Source organism: Pseudonaja textilis, chromosome Z (assembly GCF_049901715.1).
Source record: "Pseudonaja textilis isolate UNSWEBS1 chromosome Z, rPseTex1.2, whole genome shotgun sequence".
Classification (NCBI taxonomy): domain Eukaryota; kingdom Metazoa; phylum Chordata; class Lepidosauria; order Squamata; family Elapidae; genus Pseudonaja; species Pseudonaja textilis.
In genome coordinates this window covers 52,659,822-52,687,340 of record NC_142008.1, presented here as the reverse complement: position 1 = coordinate 52,687,340, position 27,519 = coordinate 52,659,822, and the positions used below count along the sequence as shown (strand labels likewise).

At 40.2% G+C, this 27,519-nt stretch overlaps 2 protein-coding genes across 7 annotated transcripts in view; one reads left to right on the top strand and one right to left on the bottom strand.

The window, feature by feature from the left end:
• Positions 1 to 1,234, bottom strand: part of METTL6 (methyltransferase 6, tRNA N3-cytidine) — a 120,130-nt gene extending 118,896 nt beyond the window's left edge. For 3 of the 6 annotated variants that reach the window (XR_015740003.1, XM_087915852.1, XM_087915851.1), the window contains exon 1: positions 1,155 to 1,232. The gene's annotated coding sequence lies outside the window, so the exon portion shown is untranslated. Of the gene's footprint in view, positions 1 to 834 lie in introns of all 6 variants that reach the window. The other 3 variants (XM_087915850.1, XM_087915847.1, XM_087915848.1) reach the window with 3 other exon arrangements.
• Positions 1,229 to 26,255, top strand: EAF1 (ELL associated factor 1). The gene is made up of 6 exons (XM_026717794.2): positions 1,229 to 1,402; positions 19,668 to 19,762; positions 21,741 to 21,877; positions 22,815 to 22,981; positions 23,364 to 23,582; positions 26,144 to 26,255. The coding sequence occupies exons 1-6, from the start codon at positions 1,300 to 1,302 to the stop codon at positions 26,188 to 26,190; spliced, it is 768 nt and encodes a 255-aa protein (XP_026573579.1). The 5' UTR covers positions 1,229 to 1,299; the 3' UTR covers positions 26,191 to 26,255.
• Positions 26,256 to 27,519: the final 1,264 nt, after the last annotated feature.

Sequence of the window (27,519 nt, the reverse complement as noted above, 5' to 3'; positions counted from 1 at the left end):
AATTGACAGGTCACAAAGAGAAATAATGTAACCAGTTACAGTTCTTTACTACTGACTACCAAGGACTAGAAAAAATTAATTTGATTCTTATGGAACTTTAAGCCCAGATGTAATTCAAGTTTCAGTTTAGTTTGATGTGTATACCCTGGTTGAATTACAGTATTTCAAGTTCAGAAGTAAGCAGAGGCAGTCCTTGAAAAGGACCTCTGTTTAGTTCTGAATAAAGAGACCACCAGTCTAAACTAGAGGTAGTCCTCAGCTTATGATCAAAGTTGAGCCAAACATTTCTGTTGCTAAGTGAGCCATTTGTTAAATGAGTTTTGCCCCATTTTATGACTTTTCTTGCCTCACTTGTTAAGTAAGTCACTCCAGTTCTTAAGTTAGTAACATGGTTAAGTGAATCTGGCTTCCCGATTGACTTTGCTTGTCAGAAGGTCTCAAAAGGTAATTACATGATTCTGGGACACTAGCCATCATAAATATGGGTCAGTCGCCAAGTGTCTGAATTTTGCTCACATGATCATGGGGATGCCGCAATGGTCGTAAGTGTGTAAAACAGTCATAAGTCACTTTTTTCAGAGCCATTTTAACTTCAAATGGTTACTAAATGAACTGTTGTAAGTCAAGGACTACCTGTACCCAACAATTTGAAAAAAGGCAATAGCCAATTACAGTCTGTAGCCAAATCAAGTATTCAAAGCCCAACCTGAAATTACCAAGAGATGAATTTTCCTGGTAGGAGCCTCACCTGTTTTAAAATCAATTAAATATCAATTAAATATCTTAAAATCAATTAAATATAAAATCTATTGATCTGATAGGGTCTCTATACACCTTTTTACATTCCTGTTTTCCAAGCGAACACAACAGAAAGTGTCCCCAGGTGATCGATTCTCGTTCAGCTCCGAGGAAGAGCGTATCATGCAGAAAGGCCAATTATGGATCTGGATTAAATTTCCCGGTACTGAGAGCTGCTAACAATTCAAGAACCTTTGCATATGAGGCCAAATGCGTCAGTCTAGTGCTACCACTTCCCTCATATCTATCTACCTGTTTGTGCCCGCTAAGACCTTCCTGGTCCCGCCACCCGCCCTTCTTCCCCCTAAAAAATTCCCGAATCCCCCCTGCCCCAAAACTACGACACCGTACAGTACCAAGCCCCGTGGTCCCTCTCGATCGGTTCCCCCGGACGGGGAGTGTTTTCCCAGTTGCACGTTGCTCCGAGCCCGGAAGAGCAGGCGGCTAGGCGGAGCTGGGCGGCTGCGGGGGTTCTTGTTCTCGGCAGGCGCCGCAGTAACTATGAACGGCGTGGCGAACCCGCTGCTGGACAAGGAGGAGCATCCTCTGCAGCTGGGCGAAAGCTTCGAACGGCACCCTAAAGCCTCATTTCACACCATTCGCTGTGAGTTCCCCGGCAGAAGCGGCGCTTGTGGGCCAGGCCGGCGACCTGAAAGCATCGGCTTAATTAAACTGGCCTGGCTCGTGTCAAAAGAAGGCCCTAACCGCGCTAACCTATGCCTGCCTAACCGAAAACAGGGTTCACTGAGTTCAATGTGACTTACTCCCAGGTAAGTGGGTAGAGCAGTCTTCCCCAGCCTGGTCCACTCCTAAGGTTTGGATTACAAACTCCATCATCCTCAGACAAGCGGTAGCTGCGTGCTGGGGTTCAGTTGGAGCGCACTATGTTGGGGTAGGCATACCTACACTTCTGTGGGAGTAAGCCCAATTGAACTCGCTTTCTGATACGTGGTTGGTTTTAGTATTTAGAGAATAGTTTGTTTGCTTGTTTATTAGATTTATATGCTGCCCATCTCTCCTAGGGCGACTCTAGGCAGCTTACAATAAGTAAAACAATAAATATTAACATTAAACGTGATTTAAATTAACAAAAATGGGAAGGAATATAGCAGATATACACAGGGAGGAGATGGGGGCTTACCTCAGTCCATTAACCACCTCCAGAATGACACATTTCCATCGGAGCCCAGATCAGTTGGCAGAGCCAGGTTTTCAGGCCCTTTCCACAAGCCAAAGGGATGGGTGTAGATCTCACCTGGACGGGGATGATGATCTAGAGATTTTAATAACTAATATCCACAAAAAGGCTTAATACAGTTAGATAGTTTGTGGATCCCTGTGTTGCGAGGATTAAACCAATTGTATTCTTGTGGGAATAAGGCCACTGTTTTAAACCACAATATGGTTGGTTTACATTGTGCGCAGTTATTAGGCAAGGGAGTATTTTGACCATATTGTCATTTTAATGCATATTTCGCCCTCCAAGCTGTATAAACTTAAATGTTTAGTGCAGGAGTGTCAAACTCACATCGTCAAGGAGGTGCGCATGATGTATCAGAACTTTTTCCCCCTTTGCTAAATTGGGCTTGACTATGGCCAGCATGTGATGCATCTGGCCCACCTGCTGGGAGTTTGACAGCCCTGGCTTAATGGATATAAGCATATCAGGTGATGTGTTTTTATGTAATGAGGGATGGTGTGACCTGAGGAGATCAACACCCTATATCAAGGTGTGCATAATTATTCGGCAGCTTCTTTTCCTCAGGTAAAATAGGCAAATAAAGAGATTTAATTGACTCTAAAAAGTCAAAAATTGTAAAAAGTCTTTCAGAGAGATGCAGCACTCTTGAAATTGCTAAGATATTGGGGAGAACCACAGAACCATCAAACATTTTGTTGCAAACAGTCAACATGGTCAACATGGTCGTAAGAAACATGTTGAGAAAAAAAGACATGTTAACTGCCAAAGTTTTGAGAAGAATTGAACTTGAAGCTACCAGAAATCCATTATCCAGATGCAATCTACCTGGAGTGCCCAGAAGTACAAGGTTTTCAGCGCTCAGACATAGCTAAAGTAAGGAAGACTGAAACCTGACCACCACTGAACAAGGTATAGAAGTTGAAATGGCAAGACTGGGCCAAGAAATATTTGAAGACAGATTTTTCAAAGGTTTTATGGACTGATGAGATGAGAGTGACTCTTGACGGACCAGATCGATGGGCCCGTAGCTAGATCAGTAATGGGCACAGAGCTCCACTTTGACTCAGACATCAGCAAGCTGGAGGTAGGGTACTATGGGCTGGTATTATTAAAGATGAGCTAGTTGGACATTTTTGGGTTGAAGATGGACTCAAAATCAACTCCCCAAACCTACTACCGGTTTTTAGAAGACACGTTCTTCAAGCAATGTTACGGGAATAAGTCTGCATCTTTCAAGAAGACCATGATTCTTGTGCAGAACAATGCTCCATCGCATGCATCAAAGTACTCCACTGTGTGGCTAGCCACTAAAGGGTTTAAAGATGAAAGAATAATATGGTCCCCTTCCGGATCTGACCTAAACCCTATGGAGCTGGGGTCCCCAACCTTTTGGACCTCAGGGACAATCAAACTCATACTTTTAAATCCTGAGGACCACTAATACGATTTTTTTAAAAATAATGTAATATAATTTTTTTATTTTTATATTAAATATAAATTTAATATTAAATTTATATATATAAATATAATATAAAAATGCTTGTTTAATTATAACAAAATTGTAAATGGTTATTCATAACTGTGGGGCAGAGCGAAGGAAAGGAGGGGCCTCTCTCATCCTTTGGGGGAAAAGAGGGAGGATTTAAAAGAAAGCCACATAGTGCCTGGAGGCAGGGAAGATCTGGATGGGGAGGAAGTGGCTCCCCCTCAAACTGAAGAAAAGCAGAGCCCCACGCCCCCAACTCATATCCCGCCCAACTCAGAGGAAACCTCTCTTTCCTTTGCCAGGTGTGGCTATCTAGAGTTGGGGGAGGAAAGGAGGGCCAGGCTGGAAGCGCGAGGAAGACAGGCTCCTAATAACCAGGCAACATCCCCCCTTGGCCTCCATATAAGAGGACTCCCTGAGGCTAAGCTCCAACTTTCTCGTGCTGCTTCCAAGCAGGGAAAGGTCCCTCCCTGTGTGAAGTTCAAAGGGTGTGTGTGTCGAGCCCAGAAAAGCTTGAGCTCTTGCCTGCACAAACAGGCTGGTTATTAGGAGCCCGTCTTCCTCAGTGCTCTTTTGGTCTGGGCGTTTGGTCTCCCCCCACACACACACCCCATGCCAAAGGAAAGCCAGCCCTCCTACCCTTCTCCCTGCTCCCTCCCCCCCCCCACTCAATCCTACTTCGGGACAGAAGAGAATGCGCTGGAAATGTGTGTTGGCATTTCCAACATGCCTTTCTCTGGCACTCGCCCGCAATTCTTCATGTTCCTCCAGGCCTGGCTTGCTGAGTGGGGAGAACAGTCCTGACGTCTCTGCGGCCCCCTCCATGGCCCCAGCCATCGCTGCCCGGGGAAGGCACAGGAAAAGAAAGTGAGCAGAAACATAGCTCTTGTTGGGGTGAAAAAGCAGAGATCGGGAAAGGCACAGGCAACAGAAAGCGGCGTTTTTCAAATGTAGCAGCTTGCATTTTTTGCCTGTGCCTTCTTCAATCTCAGCTCTTTCGCCCCAGTGAGAGTTATATTTCTGCTCGCTTTCTGTGCTTTCCCCGGCCAGCGATGGGTGGGCGGGGGGACAGCAGAGCAGAGTGCCAACTGACACTGATGCCCCATTCTAGACTTCTGAACTGGATAGTGAGCGCAGACTTGCCCACTCCGCTCCCTCCTACCACCACCAGCTGGTACTTTTCCTGCCCCAGGCCAACTCTACAGCCCGTGACCATTGAGGAAGAGCCCAAGCCAGGAGAAGTGAGCTGGAAAGTGCAGGAGTGCCGCACATATGCAAGTAGCATGGCGCTCCTGCACCTTCCGGCATCTCCATCACTGCTTCAGCCTGCCTGTGCTGCCAGCCCCCTCTTGATGCAACGGCATCATTACCTAGTCCTGGCCAGTGAGAGCTGCACTGCTTTTTGCAGGTTTGCGCTCGGCCGAAGGGTGGGGGCCAGCAGGTGGGTGGGCCACGTGGGCAGCACAGCCTGGTGTTCCTGCGCAACCTGGAATAATTGCTTTGGGGGGGCATTTCTCTGTAGAGACCAGAATTTTCTTATGGACCATCAGTGGGCCGCAGCCCACTGGTGACCACTGCTACGGAGAACTTGTGGGCCCTTCTTAAATGGGAGATTTACATTAAAGAGAAATACTACACTTCTCTGAACTGTGTCTGGGAGACTGGTTGCTGCTGCATAAAAATTGATCATTAAAAAATTAAGAAACTGATAGACTCCATGAATGGAAGGCTTATGGTTCCTGAAAAGAAGGGTGGCTATATTGATCACTGACTTTTGTGTGTGTGTGAAATGTCAGAAATGTTTATTAGTACATTTTGAGTGTTTATTATTCTCACTTTAACATGCAAATGAATGAATGAGATCTGCAAATTTTTGTTTAGTTGCATAATAATTCTGTGAGCAGGAAACAGGAGGGAATCCATTTTGAATGTTAAGATGTATTTTGTGTCTCAAAAGCAGGTTTGAGGAAGCAGGTTTGAGGAAGCAGGAAGTATTGTGAACTCCTGAACTATAATGCGCCGTTCGCATGATGTACGAGTGCATAAGCCTTATAAGGGAATATTGTATGTTGGCAGCTTCCGATAGGTAGATTGTAAACCAAGCCATCGTATGATGGGGCGGTAGCTTAGGAATATAAGCAAGACTCAAAAAGGGCTCGGGGTTCCACTCTGCTGCCTTGAGTGTGAACCCGCTTCTGCAGAAACGAGAATAAAAGTCGTTCCTGAGGATCCGTGTCGTGTCCATTATGTTCGTGTGAATGCAATCTGACAATCTGGCGAGCCAGGCAGGAGCCTTGACGGCGGTCGTAGGGAGAACGGGGACCGGGTGAGTAGTGGCCACAACCTCCATTTGTGAGGAGCCCATTCCCCGGATTCCCTCGGCACCACAAGGCTCCCGAATCAATTTGAATGACGCGACCGGACTCAGAAATGTGATTGCCGGCGGATAGTCTGGGACTATCAGAGAAATGAGAGACCTGAGTTGGGGACGCCCACACATTCATTACCCGTTTGAGAATTAAGAAGAGAAAAGCGGGCCGAAGTGATCAGGTAACTATTGACTTTTCCAATGTGTTGATAGATAAAGATTAAGGGAAGACCTTAAACCCTTGAGAAGGATCCAGTGCCTGCTGGAGGACTACGGACTGGTGTCAGACTCTGGGAGTCTAAGGGAAGATGGAGAAAAGTCAGAGTAAGGGTGTTAAGAAGTTAAAGGATGAAATAGAGGTTAGCAAAGAAGGCAGAAGACCTATACCAAGTGATTCACCTTTGGGACAACTATTACAACAATGGTTTTCCCCACATTTGAAGTGCTACACTAATGGGTTGGAAAAGAGACATATGATTTATCTCTGTAGAGATTGGTGGCCAAAGTATCCCCTAATTGACCCAAAATTCCCATATCACTGGGCTCCTGAGGGAGAGACCAGTGAATATTGGATAAACCAAGTGAAGAATTATATAATTGGACATAAAATGAATACACAGTTGCCATATATAGAAGTATGGTTTCATGTGAAGTTTGAAGGTCCTGAACCCCCACCGGAAGGACAATATAGGTCCAAGGTGGAGGACAGTGAACCTGAAGATTGGCTCCAAAGTCACCCATCCAACCCGAATTTGGCACCACCACCACCGCCTGTAGCACCGCCGTTGCCGGTGCACCCGCCCGCGGGACCTCCGCCCTATGCAGGTTTACAGGGAATTGAGACAATTGGAGAAAGATATTAACAACTTCCCATTTAGGGACAAGCCTGAAACAAGCGCTTTCCCTCTAAGGGAGGTTCCGAACGGAATGGATGCAGGAGGAAATCCGGTCACGGTCTTTGTGGCAGTACCAATTAAGCCAACTGAGTTAAGAGAACTGAAGAAGACTCTCCCGAAATTACATGAGAACGCAAATGAGGTAGTAGAACAGTTAGAATTATTCTTGGGTCCAAACGACTACACATATCAGGAACTCATGTATATATTGAGTCACCTTTTCACGCCAGAAGAAAGGAACCTTATAAGAACGGCAGCCATGAGGGCGTGGGATATGAGAAATCAGGGGGTTCAAGGAGCAGTGGCTGGGGACCAAAAATTCCCTTTAGCGGCCCCTAGTTGGGACCCGCAGACCCCAGCGGGTCGTCAGAACTTTAGAGACCTTAGGCAAATGATTATGGAAGGAATCAAGGGGGCCATTCCACAGGGACGGAATTTGACCAAGGCTTTTGATGTAAGTCAAGGGAAGGATAAGACACCAGGGGAATATTGTGCTAGACTAAGAGAGAGTCTCACCAAATATTCAGGGGTGGCCCCTGATACTCCTGCTTTTGAGGCCATGTTAAAAATGCAATTTGTGACTGGCGCCTGACCAGATATACAAAAGAAGATACAGAAAATTGACAATTGGGGAACCACAGGAATAACTGATTTATTGAAGGCAGCTCAACAAGTGTTTGTTAATAGGGATACAGTAAAGACCAGGCAGAAATCTCAAATGATGCTCGCTGCAGTACAAGCAGCAGCAAAGAATGAAGTTAAGAAAATGGTTGGGACTGGCATAGGGCGAGGGACAGCCAGAATGGGAACATTCCAAGGCAGAGGAAGAGGATTCTTGCCTCGAGGGCAGGGACCAAGCAGAGGCCGAGGAATAAGGCAGCCTGGAATGGATAGGAGTTGTTTTAGATGTGGGAAGGAGGGCCACTTTGTGCGCGAGTGCCCTTCCAACTGAGAGGAGAGGAGTTATGCCTTGTATGACGATTAGGGCTGCCTCGGCTCCTTTAAGGGGACCCATGGGGAGCCATTGGTAAACATTTTAGTGGCTCCGGACCGTCAGGAACGCACATTCCTGATAGACACGGGTGCAAGCCGAACTTCGGTATGTGACCTGGTTAGGTGTGAAAGAACATTAGGGAAAAGCATTAATTAGTAGGGGTAAATGGGAAAGTCCAGAGGGTGGAGGTATTGGAAAAAGTGGGTTTAGAATTTGGAAATGTAGCGACGGAAGCAGAAGTACTGTATATACCAGATTCAGGTGTAAATCTCTTGGGAAGGGATTTGCTGCCTGTGTTCGGTATCCAGTTGTGGGATACTGCTAGAGATGTGAGAATGTGTAAAATGACCGTGGAGGATGAACAGGAAATTCAGCCCGAGGTTTGGGCGGGGGGAGAGCAAAGTGGGACGAATGAGTATCCCACCCATCAAGATCTAAATTCAACCCGGAGTAGTGAAAATGTGGACGCCTCAGTATCCAATCAGTAAGAAGGGGAGAGAGGGACTGAAACCAGTAATCGATAGGCTGCTGGAACAGGGTTTGTTGGAACCGACTATGTCACCTTTTAATTCCCCCATCTTGGCCGTTTTGAAGAAAGATGGGAAGTACCGTTTGGTACATGATTTGAGAAAAATCAATAGCATAGTGGTACCAAGATTCCCTGTGGTCCCTGACCCATACACCATCTTAGGAAGGATCCCTCCAAAGGATAAATGGTTTACGGTAATAGATTTGAAGGATGCTTTCTGGGCGTGCCCATTAGAAGAAGGGAGCAGGGACTTGTTTGCCTTCGTGGATGGACCCAGAAAGTGGAAGGAAACAGCAGCTAAGGTGGACAGTGTTACCACAAGGCTATACTGAGAGCCCGTTGTTATTTGGTCAGGCTTTGTAGGAGAAATTGGCTGGGTTCCAAAGGAGTAAGGACATTACTTTAATCCAGTACGTAGATGATCTACTATTAACAGGGGAAAAGGAGAAATCAGTGCGAGCCGCCTCAGTGGCTTTGCTGAATTGGTTAAAAGGGCAAGGATTGACAGTTTCGAGGGAGAAGATTCAGTTCGTAGAAAGAAAAGTAAAGTACTTGGGGCATTATATTCAGCAAGGGGTAAGGTCTCTAGATCCTGAAATGGTGAAGGGAATCATGAGCCTAGCTCCCCCCTGAAATAAGACAGAAGTTAGGAAGGCCCTTGGATTGTTGGGGTATTGTAGAGTCTGGGTGGACCAGTATACTGTACTGGCTCAGTTTTTATATAAGAAACTGGTGGGGAAAGGAGAAGGTATAGAATGGTTAGAGGGAGACAATGAAAAATGGGAAAGTTTGAAAAGTGCACTGTCATCCGCACCAGTCTTGGCTCTGCCTAATTTAAAACTCCCATTCCATTTGTATGTGTCAGCCGCCCAGGGTGCAGCCCTTGGGGTCTTGGCACAGAAAATGGGGGGGCGGTATCAGCCCATTGCTTTCCTGAGTAAAACCTTGGAACCGGTAGTGACAGGATGGCCAATCTGTGTACAAGCCGTGGCCACCACGGCTATGCTGGTGGTAGAAAGTAAGAAACTGACTTTTGGAGGAGCCCTGGTGGTGCACTCACCTCACCAGGTCACCTCAGTGTTGAGCCAGCTAGCTACTACATGGATGACGGAAGGACGAATCCTCAAATATGAGACTATTTTGAGGGCCAGTCCTGATGTTGTTGGCACAGACAGGAATCTGAATCCCGCTGAATTCCTAGAAGGGAAGAGACAGGAGTGGGAAGCCAAGGATCATGATTGTTCGTTGCAAGTAGACTTAATGACAAAGGTGAGGGAGGATTTGGAAGAGACGCCGTTGAAGGATGGGGAAAAATGGTTCGTGGATGGATCAAGCAGAGTAGAAGAAGGGAAGAGGAAGTGAGGATTTGCAGTCGTAACAGAGGTGGGGGAGGTCATAGAGAGAGGCCCCCTTCCCTCTTCATGGTCTGCGCAGAAGTGTGAGTTTGCCTTAAAAAGGACACTGGAATTGGCGGAGGGAATGGAAGTGACCATCTGGACCGATTCTAAATATGCCTGGGGAGTGGTCCACACCTTCGGGAAGATCTGGCAAGAACGAGGATTCATCAGGACAGATGGGAAGCAGGTTGAACAATTACAACTTGTGGAGCAGGTGCTGGAGGCCCTTAAGCTGCCAGGGAAGGTGGCTGTAGTCCATGTGAACGCACACCAGAAGGGAAACGCCCCTGAAGTAATAGGGAATCGATGGGCAGATAAATGGGCAAAGGAAGCAGCAGGAGAGGTCGAACTGGTCATGTTAGCCATACCAGTTCTTGAGCCAGAAAATGAAAAGGATGAATGGAATGTTGGGCAGAAAGAAAGAGAACAGTTAGAGAAAGAAGGGTGCAAGGAGACGGATGATGGATGGAAAACCTCAGAAGGTTAGAGTAGTGTCAAATGTGCGGATGAGGGGAATAATGGAGAAAGTGCATGAGGGGAGTCATTGGGGCACTGAGGCCCTAGTGGCGGCAGTAAAACCGCATTTTTGGAGCATGGGGATGTGGACTTTGGCTCAAGTTATATGTTGGAAGTGTCTGATATGTCTGAAAGTAAACAAAAGCTCAGCAAGAAAAAAGGAGCTTGGGGGAAGGCCACTAGACACTTGGCCATTTCAGCGAGTACAGATAGATTATACTGAGTTACCAACATCGGGAGGATGGAAGTATCTCTTGGTGCTCAAAGACCACCTGACTGGATGTGTAGAGGCTTACCCGACCAGGAGGGCAACTGCACCCACTGTTACCAAGATTCTGTTAGAACAAATCATTCCTCGATATGGAATGATGGAAGCAATTGACTCTGACCGAGGGACATATTTTACACAAAGGATTTTGCAATCTGTTACGGCAGTGGTGGGAGTAAAATGGGATTTGCATACCCCGTGGCATCCTGAATCCTTGGGACGAGTGGAAAGGACAAATTGGGAATTAAAGAAACATTTAACGAAATTACAATTAGAGAATGGGTTGCCATGGACGAAAAACCTACCGTTGGCTCTGTTGAGGGTAAGGACATGTCCTAGGAAAGACACTGGGGTATCACCATTTGAAATGCTTATGGGAAGACCCTACCTTGCTCAGCTGGGAAACCCTATCCCAGCGTATAATGATGTATTTTTAAGAAAATATTTGCAGACACTGTCCAGGTCTTTGTTATCTCTCCACAAGCAGGGATTGCTGGCGCAGTGACCACCTCTGGCTGGTAGTCAACACTCTTTTGCCCCTGGAGATTGGATTCTGGTCAAAACATGGAAAACGGAGAAGTTGCAACCTAGCTGGGAGGGCCCTTACCAGGTGCTGTTGACGACTGAGTCTGCTGTCCGGACCAGAGAAGGGGGGTGGACTCATTATAGTCAAGTCAAGAAGGCACCCAAACCAGAGAGCCCTTGGAGGGCTGAGCCAGTGGAAGGGAAACCTCTCCTCCTGACTTTGCGAAGATGAGGCTCATGTGGACTCTAGTTGGACTTGTAGGAGTGATTGGACTACAACAGACTGGAAGAGCAAGAGCTGAACAATCGGAGCATGTGCAGAGGTCAGGAGACCTTGGGACTGACTTATGGGACGATAATGCTTACATAAAGGACATCAAAAAGGCTGCAACAGCATTGAATTTGACTGATTGTTGGCTGTGTATGCATATGCCGGGTAGAGTGGGGGGAAGGGATAGTATTACATGGGCTTCCTCTAACAAAATCTGACTTGGGATAGGAGCTCTGGAATGTTAGCGAGGTAGGAAGGAATGTAACTGCTAAAGTGAAGATACAATTGCAGAATCCTGCATATGCATGTATAAGTAATGACGAAGGCAGTGGGACCCAATTAGGTAATTGGACAAATTGTAATATCACGATCCCTCTACCTGTGACTTGCAGCAATCACAGCTCATCAACGCTGGTGAAATTAAATAACATCTCAATGGAAGCATACCAGTTATGTGTTCGATTTGAGGCCATGAGAAACTGATCCAGAGACCAGCAAAATAAGAGTTATGGACTGGAAGATGAGATATGGTTATTGTGGGGGGCGGGGGTTACGGATACCGGGAAGTGCCAAAGTTATGGAAGGGTGTCTGTACCCTTGGAACAGTGATACCAGTAATATATAAACTAAATTCCCTGCCGCATACTCGAATAAGAAACAAAACAGAATTGGATAGTGGGATACATCATAGATCATGGTATGAGGGCACTGCAAGAGCCCTGATTGCACCATTAGGAATAGGGATGAATTATCGAGACATCACTAGATATAACTTCACTATTTCTATGTTCAATGACACAATCAAAACCATAAAGTTGATTAACAAGGAATTATCCGAAGTGAGACAGGTTGCTTTACAAAATGGGTACGCATTGGATATCATATTGGCAGCCAAGGGAGGGGTGTGTGCTCTGGTACACTCCCACTGCTGTACATATAGACACAACTATGAGCCAAATATAACCAAGACAGTAAGGGACATGGAAGAAAGAATAAGAGAGTATCAGGAAGAATGGGACAACAGTGGGATAGCAGGATCTCTATGGGATGCCTTATGGTCATGGTTGCCTGATGGGTCTTGGTGGAGATCTGTTATTTCTACCCTAATAATAATAGTAGTAATAGGAATAAGTCTATGTTGTTGCATCCAGTGCTTGCCTAACTTACTGCAAATGTGTATATCTGCGTATAAGAAGTTGACGCCCGGAGAGAGTGACGATGAACATGAATGGATACTGGCTATGAATACTGGTTGAGAGCGACTTAATTGCTTTTGAGACAGAGATGATCCAGAAAAGGGGGGATTGTGAGCAGGAAACAGGAGGGAATCCATTTTGAATGTTAAGATGTATTTTGTGTCTCAAAAGCAGGTTTGAGGAAGCAGGTTTGAGGAAGCAGGAAGTATTGTGAACTCCTGAACTATAATGCGCCGTTCGCATGATGTACGAGTGCATAAGCCTTATAAGGGAATATTGTATGTTGGCAGCTTCCGATAGGTAGATTGTAAACCAAGCCATCATATGATGGGGCGGTAGCTTAGGAATATAAGCAAGACTCAAAAAGGGCTCGGGGTTCCACTCTGCTGCCTTGAGTGTGAACCCGCTTCTGCAGAAACGAGAATAAAAGTCGTTCCTGAGGATCCGTGTCGTGTCCATTATGTTCGTGTGAATGCAATCTGACAATTCTGAACACTAATAGTTGTCCAATAATTGTGCACACATAGATACACTCCTAAGAAAGCCAAAACCTCCCTTTTACTTTCTTAAATGTTCAGGCTTGAAGTTTATTAACATTTTGGATTGACCAAGAGCATTGTAGTTGTTCAATAATGAAATTAATCATCTCAAATACAACTTGCCTAATAATTGTGCACAGAGTGTAAAGTATATTTTTTTAAAATAACCCTTTCAAAACATTCTGGACAAATATGTGACTGTAGCAGTTGCTTTTATTTACTCAGGTTTAATATGCTATGTGAATGGTTAGTTGACAGTTTAGTGTTTAGATCAAGCAATTAAATCAGTGGACTATGATTGTTAGTTATGGATTAACATTAGGCATTTTTGGCAAATATAGTCCTACCTATCCCTTCTGTAAAGAGCTTCACCTTTGGACATTTAGTTGCTGAGGTTTCAGTTTCCAGGCATAAAAGGAGTTTATACAATTTTCAATTTCAGTTTCTAGTTCCTCAACAATCAGTTGAAGGTTATGAGTGAAAAAGCTGCTCAATTAAAAAGAAAGGAAAACTAATAAGGATACCATGAGCCAATCAGTTCTCCCTCCAGATGCTCAACAGAAGAGGTTCAAAAAGTGTAGCTCCTCCTATATACCATCTTCTGAATTGCCAAAACGACAAGAATCATTTTAAATAACATTCTATGTAGAAAGGAGAGAAAATATTGCTAATCCTCTCTCACCACCATCTGTGGTTTAATTACATATTAGGTATATGTTTGCCATTCCTGCTGAAAATGTTTTTATCAGATAAAAGCCTGCTTTTAAGGCTCAGATTCTTCTATTTGTGTTAAAGGGATTGCTAGCTATCTTTATAGAATCTTTAAACATGGTTGTAGATTGCAGTAGAGCATCCAGGCAGTGATGGGTAGGGGCCATGCTTGAGGCCAAAAGATGAGCGAGCTAAACATTTCATGAAGGCTGCTTATTGTACAATTGTTTTATGGAAATTTTGAAACTGACCAGGAAGGAAGCATTTGCAAATCATTTCCAAAATCATGCTCAAAAGCCCTGCATGATAGTAATTTTAATTCCAGAGGGTCTTTCATTTGTTTTTGTTCCTTCTTTAGTGTACATTGAGTTGCTTGCACCCAGAAAGTGTGGTGAAGTAAAAGCAAAGGCAATTTTTAAAAAGCTGCCCACAAACTCCAGTATTGCAAGAAAATAAAAAGAAAGAGTTTTTACCTCAGCCCCACACTAGGCTGAATTCTTAGATCCATAGTCCAGGATTGGCACAAAAGGTGTATTTTAAGGGGTCTTCAAACAAATATAGTAAAACCTGAGTTTCTGTGGAAGTTTACAATTGTTTGTGTAACGTCACATACGAAATACAACATAGCCCAGATGACATTTTGCATAACAGGCAAAACGTTTATGTTTAACAAACATTCCCCACTCTAATTATTTTATTAAAACCAAATTTTATTTTATAATGTATAATTACATATTGCATAATGTTATGTCATATCCAATGACTTGATTTGAAATAATAACTGTATGCGTACTGTCTTGAGCTCTTGAGGAAAGGAAAAAAAGAAGCCCTGCCCTTTAAGGAAAAAGGCAAAGTTCTTTCCTTTTGTGGATTCAAATTTCCCGGCTGGGAGGTTTTAATGCAAAATGATTTGGTCATTGTGTTGAAAGTCAGAATCAGTTTATTAATAGGAAGACGGATAAGAAATCTCACAGCGTTCCTAGAGGGCGGAGCTGGCGTCGTGACAATACAGCATGCGATCTTGGAGGTCTGAGATCGCTGCCGATACCTTTGCTCCTGGACGGTCCAAACGGATCTAAACCGTCCCAAAGAGACAGTGAATGTAAAAAGCGCATCCTGTCGATCCCAGGGATACCGCAAAGTCCCTGGTAGATCCAGGAGAAGCTCTTTTTGCCAGCACCAAAGAGGCAGCCATTAAAGCTGCTGAAGTTGGGACAGCTCCGAAATGGAAGAGAACGGAAAGAGAAAGTATGCCAGTTTGGTGAGAATTTTTTCTTTACTTTAAGATTTGAAAGGATACCCTAAGGAAAAGAAAGAATCTCTAAAATCTTAGACAGAAGTGACTAAGCAGCTATTTTAAACAGGAAGTCAAATTAATATTTTTTTTTCTTTGCTGGACTTTTTATATATAATCTTATACTTTGAAACTGGACTGGTTTTTTTTTTCTACCTATTTCTTCTCTTTTGTCTTTTCTCCTTTTTGACTATAATATTTTATGCTGTATGTAGTCTTTTTTTTAAATATCTTTTTTCCTTTTTAATTAATTTTTATTATATCTTGTTTGGAAAAGGAGGGGGGGGAAAATGAAAGCAGAGGAAACTTTGTAACACTGCCAACTAGAGGCTTGGAAATATTGTATCTCTTTTTTTTTCTCTTGACCAGACAAAGCTGAGAAAGAACTGAGACTTCTTTTCAAGGACTTTGAGCCTGTTTGATAGGATAGAGGGAAGAGTATTGGGAGAGTATTATTGCAGGTGCTTTTCTGGGTTTCTATCAGTAGTTGGAGACTGGTGTTGAAGTTTACAGAGAAAAAAGACAATAAGACTCTAGAGAAGAGAGTTATAAAATTTAACAAAAGCCATGGATAACTAAATAAGGTGCAGTGTGCTCTTTTTACTTTTTTAAGCCGGGCTATTTCTTACTTTAAAAACCCCCTCCTTATTAGCTTAATTTTTGTAATAGCTATTTGGATCTTTGGCTTTTTGGAACTTGTTTTTTCTTTTTGTTTTGTTTTTGAAGCTTAATTTTTACGTTTGCATTTTATTTTAAAGGAAAAGTCTTAGTATTAATGTTTTCCTTCTTTTTTTTAAGGGAGTAGTCTTTTTTCTTTTTCCTCTCTCCCTACCCTGGATTTTTTTTATTTACTTTCCATATTGGGTGTTTTTTTGTGTGACTTTCTTTTTTTGTATATCTTTTCATACCTGAGACTTTTTAATTGAATTAAGGTGTTGAAGAACCTGAAGAACTCCTTTTTTTTCTTCTTTAGTTTTTTATTTTCTATTTTTCCACCTCTTGCAAGATTTAACAATTTTTCCTTTTTCTGTTTATGGTTTTTTTTTCCTTTTTTGAGTTTTTACTGCTATTTAACTAATTGATTGTATTAAGGTATACAAGAGCCTGAGGAAATTTTTTATTATTATTATTTGGCTTCTTTTTTCCCACTATTTTTACTTGGAATTACAATTGGTTATTTCACGAGTGGATTAAGGTCTAGAAGAACCTGAAAATTTTGAATTGTTTGAAATGAGCAGGAAACTAACAGCGGCTGGTTCTTCAACTTCTACTTCTTCCTTTTCACCATCTGGAGGACAACGCTCAATACAGATGATGTTACAACAAGAAAAGGAACAGGAAAAGGTGACGCTGCAGATGATTATGCAAGGAATTCAAAATATACAAACAAGAACAGAGAATATTGAAAAAAGACAGAGAACGTTGAACAAAGAACAGGAAAAACTGATGAAAAAGTGGAGAACATTCAACAAATGATGATGAAATATGATGAGAGATTCCAAAAAATTGAAGAAGAAGAAGATAAACAAAGAGACAAAAAGATTGGAGATATTGATAGCAGATTAACTGTGGTTGAACAAAATAAAAGTGGGATGCTGAGATGGGAGATCGACAGATCAGAATTCTATCTCAGATTCCAAAACATAGAGGAAGAAAAGGGACAAAACCTAGCTGAGATAATGATAGAAATCTTGGCTGAACCTCTGGAAATAACCAAAGGGAAGATGATGGATGGAATAGATGAGGTTTTTTGAATCTTCACAAGATATGCAATGACAAATAGCTTACCAAGAGAAGTTCACATTAGATTTACAAAGAAAGCCATTAAAACGCAAATATTGCAAGTGGCAAGAGAAAAAAAACATTGAAATATAAAGATAAAGAGATTGTGGTCCTGAAACAAATACCCAGAAGAGTGAGAGAGGTGAGAAGAGAATACCGATTCTTGACTAAAAGTCTACTTTAAAAAGAGGTGAATTATAGATGGCTGATTCCAGGTTTAATGTTCATGTGGCAAGAACAGAGACACAGAATTGACTCAATTGAGAAAGCTGAATTATTTTATACAGAATATTTTGGAGGGAAAGAGGAGGAGACAAAAAAAGAAATGTCACTAATTGAATTCCAAGAAGACTGCCAAATTGTGACTGAAAAAGAAGAAGGTGCAGTAGGCAGAAAGGTGGAAGTTAAAGAACAACGTGAACCAAGATCCACGAGAGCTGCCAAACCTACTTATAAAGTATAATCATGTAAGAGAAAAAACTGATTACAATTAACATAAACGGACTTAACTCAGCTGTTAAAAGAAGGAAAACTTTCCATAAATTAGAGATATAAAAATTTGATATAATCTGCCTACAAGAAGTACATATTAAAAAGCAACTTGAACAACTGTTGATACAGCCAAAGTTAGGGAAAATATTTACTTCTTTGACACAATGCAAGAAAAGAGGAGTGGTTTTATACATTAAAGATATCCCAGCGAAATTGATTTATATCGATGACGATGGAAGATTACTAATGGTGGAAATAATGGACAATAATATGAAAACACTCCTGATTGTAATCTATCCCCTGAGCGACAATCAAGAAGAATTTTATAGAAAACTACATATGAAAATAATTGAACTGGACTATGCTAGTATAGTTATGATGGGAAACTTTAATGGAATTGTAGACAATAAATTGGACTATACAACACAGAAAACAACAAAGCAAAACAAAAACTCTCCCTAAATCCTTTTTTAAAATGATAGATGAAATAAATTTAAAAGATACATGGAGAGAAAGAAATGCTAAAACTAAACAATACATCTTCTATTCAAATAGACACTTATCATGGTCCAGAATAGATATGATATGGATGTCAACAGAATTAATATCTAACATTCAAGAAATAAATATGCAAGAATGTTTAAGAACAAATCTGAAAAATGTTGGAAATGTCATTAGATACCTGGCTCATGTTACCATATGTGATGGACGTGCACGGATGCCAAAAAATATTGGACTAAAATCCACACATGGTTGGAAAAAATGACAAAAAAGCATATAGACTTGAAACCAGATTTATTTTTATTGGGAATTATACCTGAAATATATAGTAAAGAATTGAAATATTTGATTGTAAATGTATTAACAGCGGCTAGGGTCATATTTGCTAAAAACTGGAAAAATGAGAAAATACCAACACAGGAGGAAGTTATTAAGAAAATAATGGAATGTGTTGAAATGAGTAGATTGACATTTGAAATCAGAGAACAAGAAGATAAACAATTTTATAAAATTCGGGATCTATTCTATCAATGGTTAGACAATAAAAATGGTAATGAAATATGTAGATTTTTAGAACATAATGAATATATTAAGATGTATTTTTTAATTATATCTACAAAATGATTATAGGATAGATTTGAGATGGAAATATGAACTGTCATAAAATAAATTAAGCAAAATATGGATTATTTCATAAAACATGAATGAATAATAGTATAGTCAAATGATTGATTAACAAAGATATTAATGTATTTAGGAATATTTGATTGACAATATGAGAACATATACAATGTAATTCTAATTGAAGACTATGAAGTGGAAGCACAAAACAATTTGTAAACCAACCGACACATTGTATGTACATATATGGAAGATGGTTTGATGTTTTTATGTTGTGTTTGTTTATGTTTGTCTTTAAAAAACTATAAAAGTTTTTTTTAAAAGAAATCTCACAGTGTTCCTAGGATTAATCTAATAAGTGAGTAGGAAAACCTCTCTCTTATACACTTCAAGTTCTTTGATTTGTAGGTGTGAATCTTTGAAGACTTTGATTTGTGTTCAAGTTCCTGTTTTTTGAGATTGGAATCTCTTCCTGGGATCTTGGTAGGAGTAATTGTTTTATAGTCCAATCTGTTTTTCTCTGATCCTTTGTAGCTATCAGTTTGCACCTGGTTGCAATACCCTGAGCTTCCTGTTATGCTGTTTGCTTTTCACAAGTTTTGTGTAGCTTGCTATCTATTTGATTTCTGTGGGAAAGGATCCTAGCTAATGTGTATCCCATACAAAGGTGGGGGCTAATGGAGCTGTCCCTGCTTGTGTTTTCACCTCCCCTTCCTTTTAGGGGAATTTTCCTTCCCCTTCTAATGTTTTCCTAGAAGAGAGGGGAATCATAATTTCCAACACTCAAAGAAAAAGGCAAGTTAAAACTTATAATTACAGTTAATAGCACAGGATATTGATTAATATCTATTCGGAGCACCAGGAAAGAACATTTCTAGAAAAAAGTTGGTAGAGTTGGCCACTTACAGAGTTGCCATTTAAAACAAAAACTGGCCTTATAGGTGAACTTTAAGAAAAATGGGTCAATAATTTTTTTTAAAATTAAGACTTTTCATTTTTTATTTTTTATAGCAGATAATAGATATAGCAGATAAAAAATGAAGTATGCTGTGTTAGAGTATTGGCTAACAAAGAATGAATATTAGCAGAAGAACATTATAAGGTGATAATTCAATTTAATTCATATTCTGCACATTCACTCTTAAGATGGCTCCAAAATTATTTTTGAATGCCAGTGAAAAGAATAAAATTCAAGTAGTAATAAGATTGTTTATAAATAAATACTCATAAAACATCCTTTATAATCTGATGTATGTTTAATATCAATTATTGTATCCTCTAGATGATTTTAAACCAGCATCTATAGATACATCTTGTGAAGGGGAACTTCAAGTTGGTAAAGGAGATGAAGTCACAATTACATTACCACATATTCCTGTAAGTTTATCATATGTTATATTGGGGATTTGCCTTCTGTGTCAAGCTTCTTACAAGCTTTGCTCTGAACTTTTCATATGTAGCCAAGGGGAGCATGACATACTTCATAAAAACAATTTGTGGGAATTAACACTTGTTTAAGAGAACATCATTTTTAACAACTGTCTGTCGAATGTGCTGTGCATTCTTTGAGAATAATTGCAAATAAATATGTTGGCCTGTGACTACAAATACAACTTTTTGCAGTATCATTGAAATAAGCACTTCTGATTTCCAGGCAAGCTTGAAGAAAGATGCTGCTGGATTAATGAACCAAATCATCAATATAATGCATCTTTATATAGGATTTATAGTACTTTTGTCAAGCCCTCTTAGGGATGCTGCCATTCTGAGGGAGGAGGGAGCAAGTTGTTGGAACTGAATTATTTGCATGCTTTCACTTTTGCTGTAATGCATGAGATTTAGGGAGTGGGCAATGGATGGGCTTTGCTTCCTCCCAGCTGGTTCTAGCTTTCCAAGATCACAGCACCCTGAGTGTGAACTACTATCAAGCTAACGGCTCGGAGTTCTCAAAACACCTTTGCAACATATTATTGGCTACTTGTGGACTGAGGAATTGGGGTGGGGTTTGAAGAGGGAAAAATAGCTTAATGCTTGGGTGGAAACTTCAGATTCCGCTGACTTCTCTGCAATCACTTTGTCTCAGTAAAAGTTTTCTTTTTAACTACCAAGTGTCCTGCTTTCCTGAGAAGATAGTTGAGGCAGGTCCTTAACAAAAAAAAAATTTCAGACTTATATGGAATCTATATAAAGATTAGTGTGTGCTTGTGAAGTTTATAATAGTCTGATGTTTCAGGGCATGCACACTTGCAATAATCAATCTAAAGCAAATATGTACCCCTCTCAATTTCTGGCGACTTTCTATATACCGTGTTTCTCATATAATAAGGCCAGGTCTTTTTTTTTTTTTGAGCCCCGAAAAAATGGCTAGGCCGTCTTTCCCTCCCACTTGCATCTTCGGGCGGGCGGCGACGGCTTGGATGTTGACCTCAGCGTTGGTGGGGCACTTCATATCAGGGTCAACACAGGCAGCACCATATCTGGGTGTGCAACAAAAGTACTTCCTAATGGCAAGCCCCCCCCACCATTCCCCCCATTTCGCATGTTTTAATATAGGCCTTAATTTGGGTGAGGGGCTTAATTTCATTTCATGCCTATAAAACATGCTGGGACTTCCTATTGGGGGAGGCCATATTGTTGGAGAAACAGAGTAGATATTATATTTAAAACATTGGATCATTGTTTTCATTGCATAATATTATTTTGGCTATATATGAATTTTAATGAATATTGAAGGATTCATAAAATAATATTTCTGCATTCTCTAGAATTATGTTAAGTTCTGTAAATCTATTTCTGATATTGGATATAAATAATATTGATGATATATTTGTTTGAGATATTGAAGCATAACTATCCTTTTGTTTGATTTTTTTGGTAAACTATATTCTGAACTATAAATAAAAGATTTTGTTGCATTGCCTATCTGCATTGAGAAGAATATTTAATATGAAGTGTTTATAGTCACCAAGTTAGCCATATTAATCTATTGTAGCAAAATCAACAAATACTTCCCTACTGGTTTATGAGCAGTGTTATTCTAATTTCAGATGTTTCTTCCTTGTAGCAAACTCAGTATACAGACAATTGGTTTTTTTTAAATTAGCAAATGAATAAATCATTTTTGTAAATAGCAAGTTCTATACTGAATTTTGCCAAAGTAAATATGATTTTTCTTGCATCAAAAATATAATAATGACCATCATAGAACAAAATATCAAGAAAATACCAATTAAAGCATAATCTTCTGAGTTGGATTTTAGCATTGATTATGCTATTTATTATATTTGATTTTCTTGACCTGCACATAAATAGTTATTTAGATTTAAATATATTATTTACTTTTCTTGAACATCAGGGTTCTACACCTCCAATGACTGTATTCAAAGGAAACAAAAGACCTTACCAAAAAGACTGTGTACTTATTATTAACCATGATACTGGAGAATATGTGCTTGAAAAGCTAAGCACCAGCATTCAAGTCAAAAAGACAAGGTAACACAGGCACAAACATATGGGGCCAATATGGATCAGCACAAAGTATAATTTCTTCTGAAATAAACTGTTCTTTTATCTCCTGCTTTTATCTTGACTATATAAAATAATAAACATTAAATATCAAAATGATGAGAAGAAACCTAATCTAGTACATAGTCTTTAGCCTCCACTCTTAAGTGAAATGGCTACTTCAAGTATATCCAATATGTTTTCTCTCCATATTAATATTAATTAATGTTTTAACATTAATCAACACTGAACTTATCAATCATTAGTAAAGTTACTGAAGAAATGACCTAGGTCAGGGGTGTCAAACTCACGTCATGGTGGCTTTTTCCCCTTCGCTAAACTGGGCGGGGGGGCAGCACATGATGCATCTGGCCTACGGACTGTGACTTTGACACCCCTGACCTAGGCTAGGTGATGTTTTCAATTTGTAAACATTCTTGGGAAAGTTTAATTTTCCTTCTCCAATTTAAAGAACAGGAATTTAGTAGTTCCATAAGTGGTACATTAGTATTATATATTTACACAACTCTGGTTTAAAATTTAGTAAGACCAGAGAAAATGAGAGAGTAGAAATTAGATTTTGTTTATCATATTTCTAAGATGCCCATCTCTCTCAAAAGACTGTACCAATCCTAATTCCTTAATTCCCTCAGTTACCAAGAAGGATTAGAATTGGAAAAATTGTTCTGTAAAGAGAAGCAATGTAAGGGAATAACATTTGCAGAATGGACCCAATTACATTAGATATAAAGGTTCTTTGGCTGAAAGGGAGGATTGGATTTATTTCTAATATGAGACCAGTAGTAAAGGCTTCTTTTTCTTAAGATAATTAAATAACATGACTCAAAATACATTAAGGTTATGATAAGTTATGGAAAGCAATTACATATTATACATGTTATCTGTTTTAAACATTTCCTTTCAGAGCTGAAGGCAGCAGTAAAATCCAAGCACGAATAGAACAGCAATCTACTCGAGCTGCACAATCTTCCATCCAGTTCAGAGCTCCTACAAAGCCTGCAGCTGGACCTAAAACTTCACCAATGAAAGACAATCCTTCACCAGAGCCTCAATTGGATGATATTAAAAGAGGTAGAACACTTATTATAGCTTACCTATGTCTGAGATGGAAAGAAAATCTATTACTCCCCCATCAGTATATTTCATTCAGTATATTTTTCCAATGGCAGCACAACTTATACCACCCAGCCACCTCACAATTATATTAATTGAAACCAAATCTAATTTAATTAAGACTTACATCTTTTAAAACCATGGACTATTGGGGTAGGCTAAATAATTGAGATCCAATGGGGCATTATAGTTAAGTTAAAATTAGAATCTCAGTCCTAGGGCAAAATCAACCATACAGGGAAAAGTGCTATCTATATGATCTTGAACTTCTTAAGAAAACTCAGGCTATATTTTAATGAATAATTAAACTTTAAAAATGACCCTCCTATTTTTATTCTAGAACTAAGAGCTGAGGTTGAAATTATTGAGCAGATGAGTAGCAGTAGTAGCAGCAGTTCATCTGAATCTGAGAGTTCCTCTGGGAGCTGTGATGAAACTTCCAGCACTGATGGGGGTGAAACTGCACATCCTTCTCCTTCTCAGCAGTGTAATAATAAAAATGTGATTGCCAATGGTACTGGCAGGGCACAAGGCAACAATCAACTCATGAATACTCTCAGTAAGTTTATTTTCACTTAAGTATTATACAATATAAATCATACAACATAAGTGCAACCTGGAAATTATGAGGACTGTAAACCAAGATTTAATGAGGGCATAAAGCTCAGGAAGGCTGCTCTATGTACAAGTTGTCCTCATTCCTGAAGGAAAACAATACTAAAATAACAAGATTTTTTATCTATAGGAATTGAGGAGTAATGTACAAGAATCTGTGGTTAACCTCCCATAGGAGTTGTCTGTGTAATCATCTCTACTCCCTCATCTTTCATGCCCAATTGAACTGCATCCCATTGGATCAGCTCAATCAGGATGGATCCATGTGGCACCCTTTTGGCAACTAGCCTCTTTCAAGAGTCCTACTGTGGGAATAGTCTGTAAGCATCATTAGAATTCAGAAGCCCCATAAAATGGTGATGCTGCCTACAACTTGCTTGCATTAATTTCTGTCATGCTGCTAGATATTAATGTTGCCCACACATAACTTATGGAAATCAGTAATTCATAAATTATATGTGGAGAAGATGAGCATCCAGTGGCACATTCAAGAGGTTGTTCACTAGAGATCCTGAAACAACTGCAGGGAGTGGGGAAGCAATATGGTATAATACAGGTAACTCCCACCATCTGCTAGAAAAGCAATTTGAAAGGTTATAAAAGTCATAAGCTACTTAAATTCTTACAATCTAGTTGCAACTAAGAGAGAAGGAAGAACAAGTATAGACAGGTTGCTTAGATGATATAATCCTTTCAAAAATATATTTATGCATCCACCAAAGCTTGTCTGCTTTTTTGCCATGTGTTAACATTTACATTTTTTGCAGATACAAAAATGTTTGTAGGCTTAGTTTCTATAATTATTTGTGGATATGAGACTGCAGATAACAATGATATTTGTGCACATTACTCACAAACACCCTTTTTTCTGTTGAGTCCTTGCTAGTCTCTAAATTGATTGTTTGCTTGCAGATGTTTCATTAATTGGCTAATAGCAATAGCATTTAAACTTATACAACACCCAGTAGTGCTTTAGAGTGCTTTATTTAGTTTACAATATAGAAGTGTTATTTGAATATTGCCCCCAACAATCTGGTTCATTTTACCAACCTTAGAAAAATGGAAGGCTAAGTCAATCTTGAGCCCTATCAGGCTCAAACCCCAAGGTGTGGGCAGAGTTTTCCTACAATGCTTCATTTTAACCAGGGGTAGGTTTCAAAATTTTTAGCAAAGGGTTCTCTGCCTGGTTGCTGGGTGGGCGTGGCCATGGCCTAGTTGGCCTCCGGCACCATGGCGGGGTGCTTTAGTTCTTCTGGGGCTCCAGAGTCTCTCTGAAAGCTGGAAACGGGCCCATTTCTGGTCTTCCTGAGCTTCCAGGAGACCCCTTTTTCACCCTTGAGCCTCTGTGCATGCCCTGCACTCACCTGCATCCAAAACGGCCCATGCGGGGACTCCTGGGCGGGGTGGGGCCAGCCAACAATGGGATTTGGGGGTTCTCCGAACTGTACAGAATCTTAGCTAAGGGCTTTCCTGAACCCCTGCGAATCCCCAGCAGCTCACCTAATTTTAACCACTGTACCATCGAGGCTCTTTGTCAGAAGATCATGGGTTCCTTGGGTAGGATATTGCTTTCTGCTTGTTTGTCTGGTATTAATCTCTGCTTTTCTGGGTATTGACTGCTGGAAAGGATGTGTTCTGGTCTTTTTGTTTCTTCCTTAGGTTTTTTACTATCTCCTGAATGATTTGTAAATGTGATTCTCTGTATATATCTTTAATGACTGATTTGCCTGAATGCTAAGCTTCCGGGAATTCCCTAGAGATACTGGATTTAGTTTGGCCTAGGATGCTCACAGTTTCTCACTTGAAGTTATGGTTGAGTCTGTACACATGTTGTGAGATTAATGAGTGTCTTCTGACTACCAGTTAGTGTTCATACATGCACTCTGCTAGTCTTCTTGTCTGTCCATCAGAGTGGCTGTTATAGCTGCAAGCAAACAGTCAAAATCAGGGAATACCAAGGACTCCACAGTTCAACCCTAAGCTAAATGTTTAAGCTAAATTTTTCTTTTCCAAGACATACTTCATTTATACACTTAATAGTTAATCTTTATGTCACAATCTTTCTATAGATAGTACTGATTTTCATTATTCAGCATAGCCTTATAGTTTAGGGCAGTTGTTCTGACTGATTCAGTTTTAGTCTAAAGAAACTAAAATACAGTTAAGATACAGTTTCTTCAGTTCATGTTTGTTCAAAGTACCATTATTGGATTGAGTCTGGTGGAACAAATAAAAAACCCTAAACTCTATTTAAGAAAGCTATGAGTTTATGATTTGCACAGGAATCATTGCAACATTTGGGCTTGTCATGAATCATGCCAAAGAACACCAGGAACAGAGAAATAATAGAATACCAAAAACTAATCAACTTGGAGTAAACTCTTTAATGGTCTTATAAAATTGCTGCCTATTTTTGCTCTTGATGTCTCTGATAGCCAACATTTCATAATTCATCAATGTAGAATTTAATTGGAAATTAAAATAATTCTCTTTTTTTAACAACAGGAAATGACTTGCAGTTGAGTGAATCTGGGAGTGACAGCGACGATTAAATTACATTTACAGCTTTGGTTTCCTGTCAAATAAAAATGCAGATTTAATGAAGAGTAATACAAAAGTGCAAACTGACTTACTGGAACCCATCTATACAAGTATAATTGTTAATATTATGTGCCCTGAAGGGAACAACAAAAGTTCTTGAACATTTTATCCTGATTCCAAGTACTTTTGGTCTTTCACTGATATGCCACTTAAAGGCCCAGTGTGCTCCTCAGGGCAAAAGAATTTCTGCACTCCAGCATAACAGTGGAGAGAAGGATTGGGACCATTAGAGAAATCCAAAGCATCCATCTAGTTACTGCATGAACCTAGCCCACAGTAGTTGATGTACTGTGAAACAAACTAGGTTTCAGTACAGAAATCCAACTGTAGATTGGAAAAACATTCCTGATTTATCAAAAATATTTTAAAACCTGGCTCTTGTTCTGTATTTTGTCCACCATAGTGTTAAAATCTGATGTCTGAAAAGTTTTCTGCCAACATTTACAGAGCTGTGGTGGCACAGTATGTAGTGTTACAAGCTAACTCTGCTGACTGCCAACAATTTGATCCTGACTGGATCTAGGCTGACTCAGCCTTCTAATCTTTCAAGGTCAGTAAAATTAGGAATCCAGATTGTTGGAGGCAATATGCTGACTCTGTAAATGCTTAGAGGGGGCAGTAAAGCACTATGAAGTGGTAAATAAGTCTTAAGTACTATTGCTATTGCTAAAATCAATTTGTGCAAAATCCTTTGGGGTATGGTGTGACTACATAAATTCATAGAGATAACTGTCAATCTATAACCCTGAACTCATTTGCTAGGGGAAATGTGCAAGTCATCTGAAATAACAGCATAATCAACTGGTGCACAAAATTCACTGATGAACAAAAATGTTTTGGTAGGAAAAAAGGAACAAGAGCCAAAAATGCAGTGGCTCTGTTCACACAACCCATTGAGTTGTAACGCTTATACAAACCATTTAAATTGACTCAACTGGATTTAATATTAGCTTCAGGCTAATGCCTTCCAGTTAATTGTATCACATAAGCAATGTTGAGAAAATTAATGAAGTATTAACCACCTCTTCACTGCTTTTGAAACTATCCCTAGAAAGGCAGCAGAAAATGAGGCTACACTGCACTTTCTTTCCTCCTACCCTACTTAGTGTAGCCTTATATATGTATTGGAAAAACATGTTACAAGGAAATGGAGGTGAATAAGCCACGACCCATCCAATTTTATCTACAACCTTTCTAAATCTTATTGGGCCATGGTGAATTGTCCATTTATTCCCATTCATGAGGAAGAGAACAGGCTACATCAAGTCACATCTGAATCT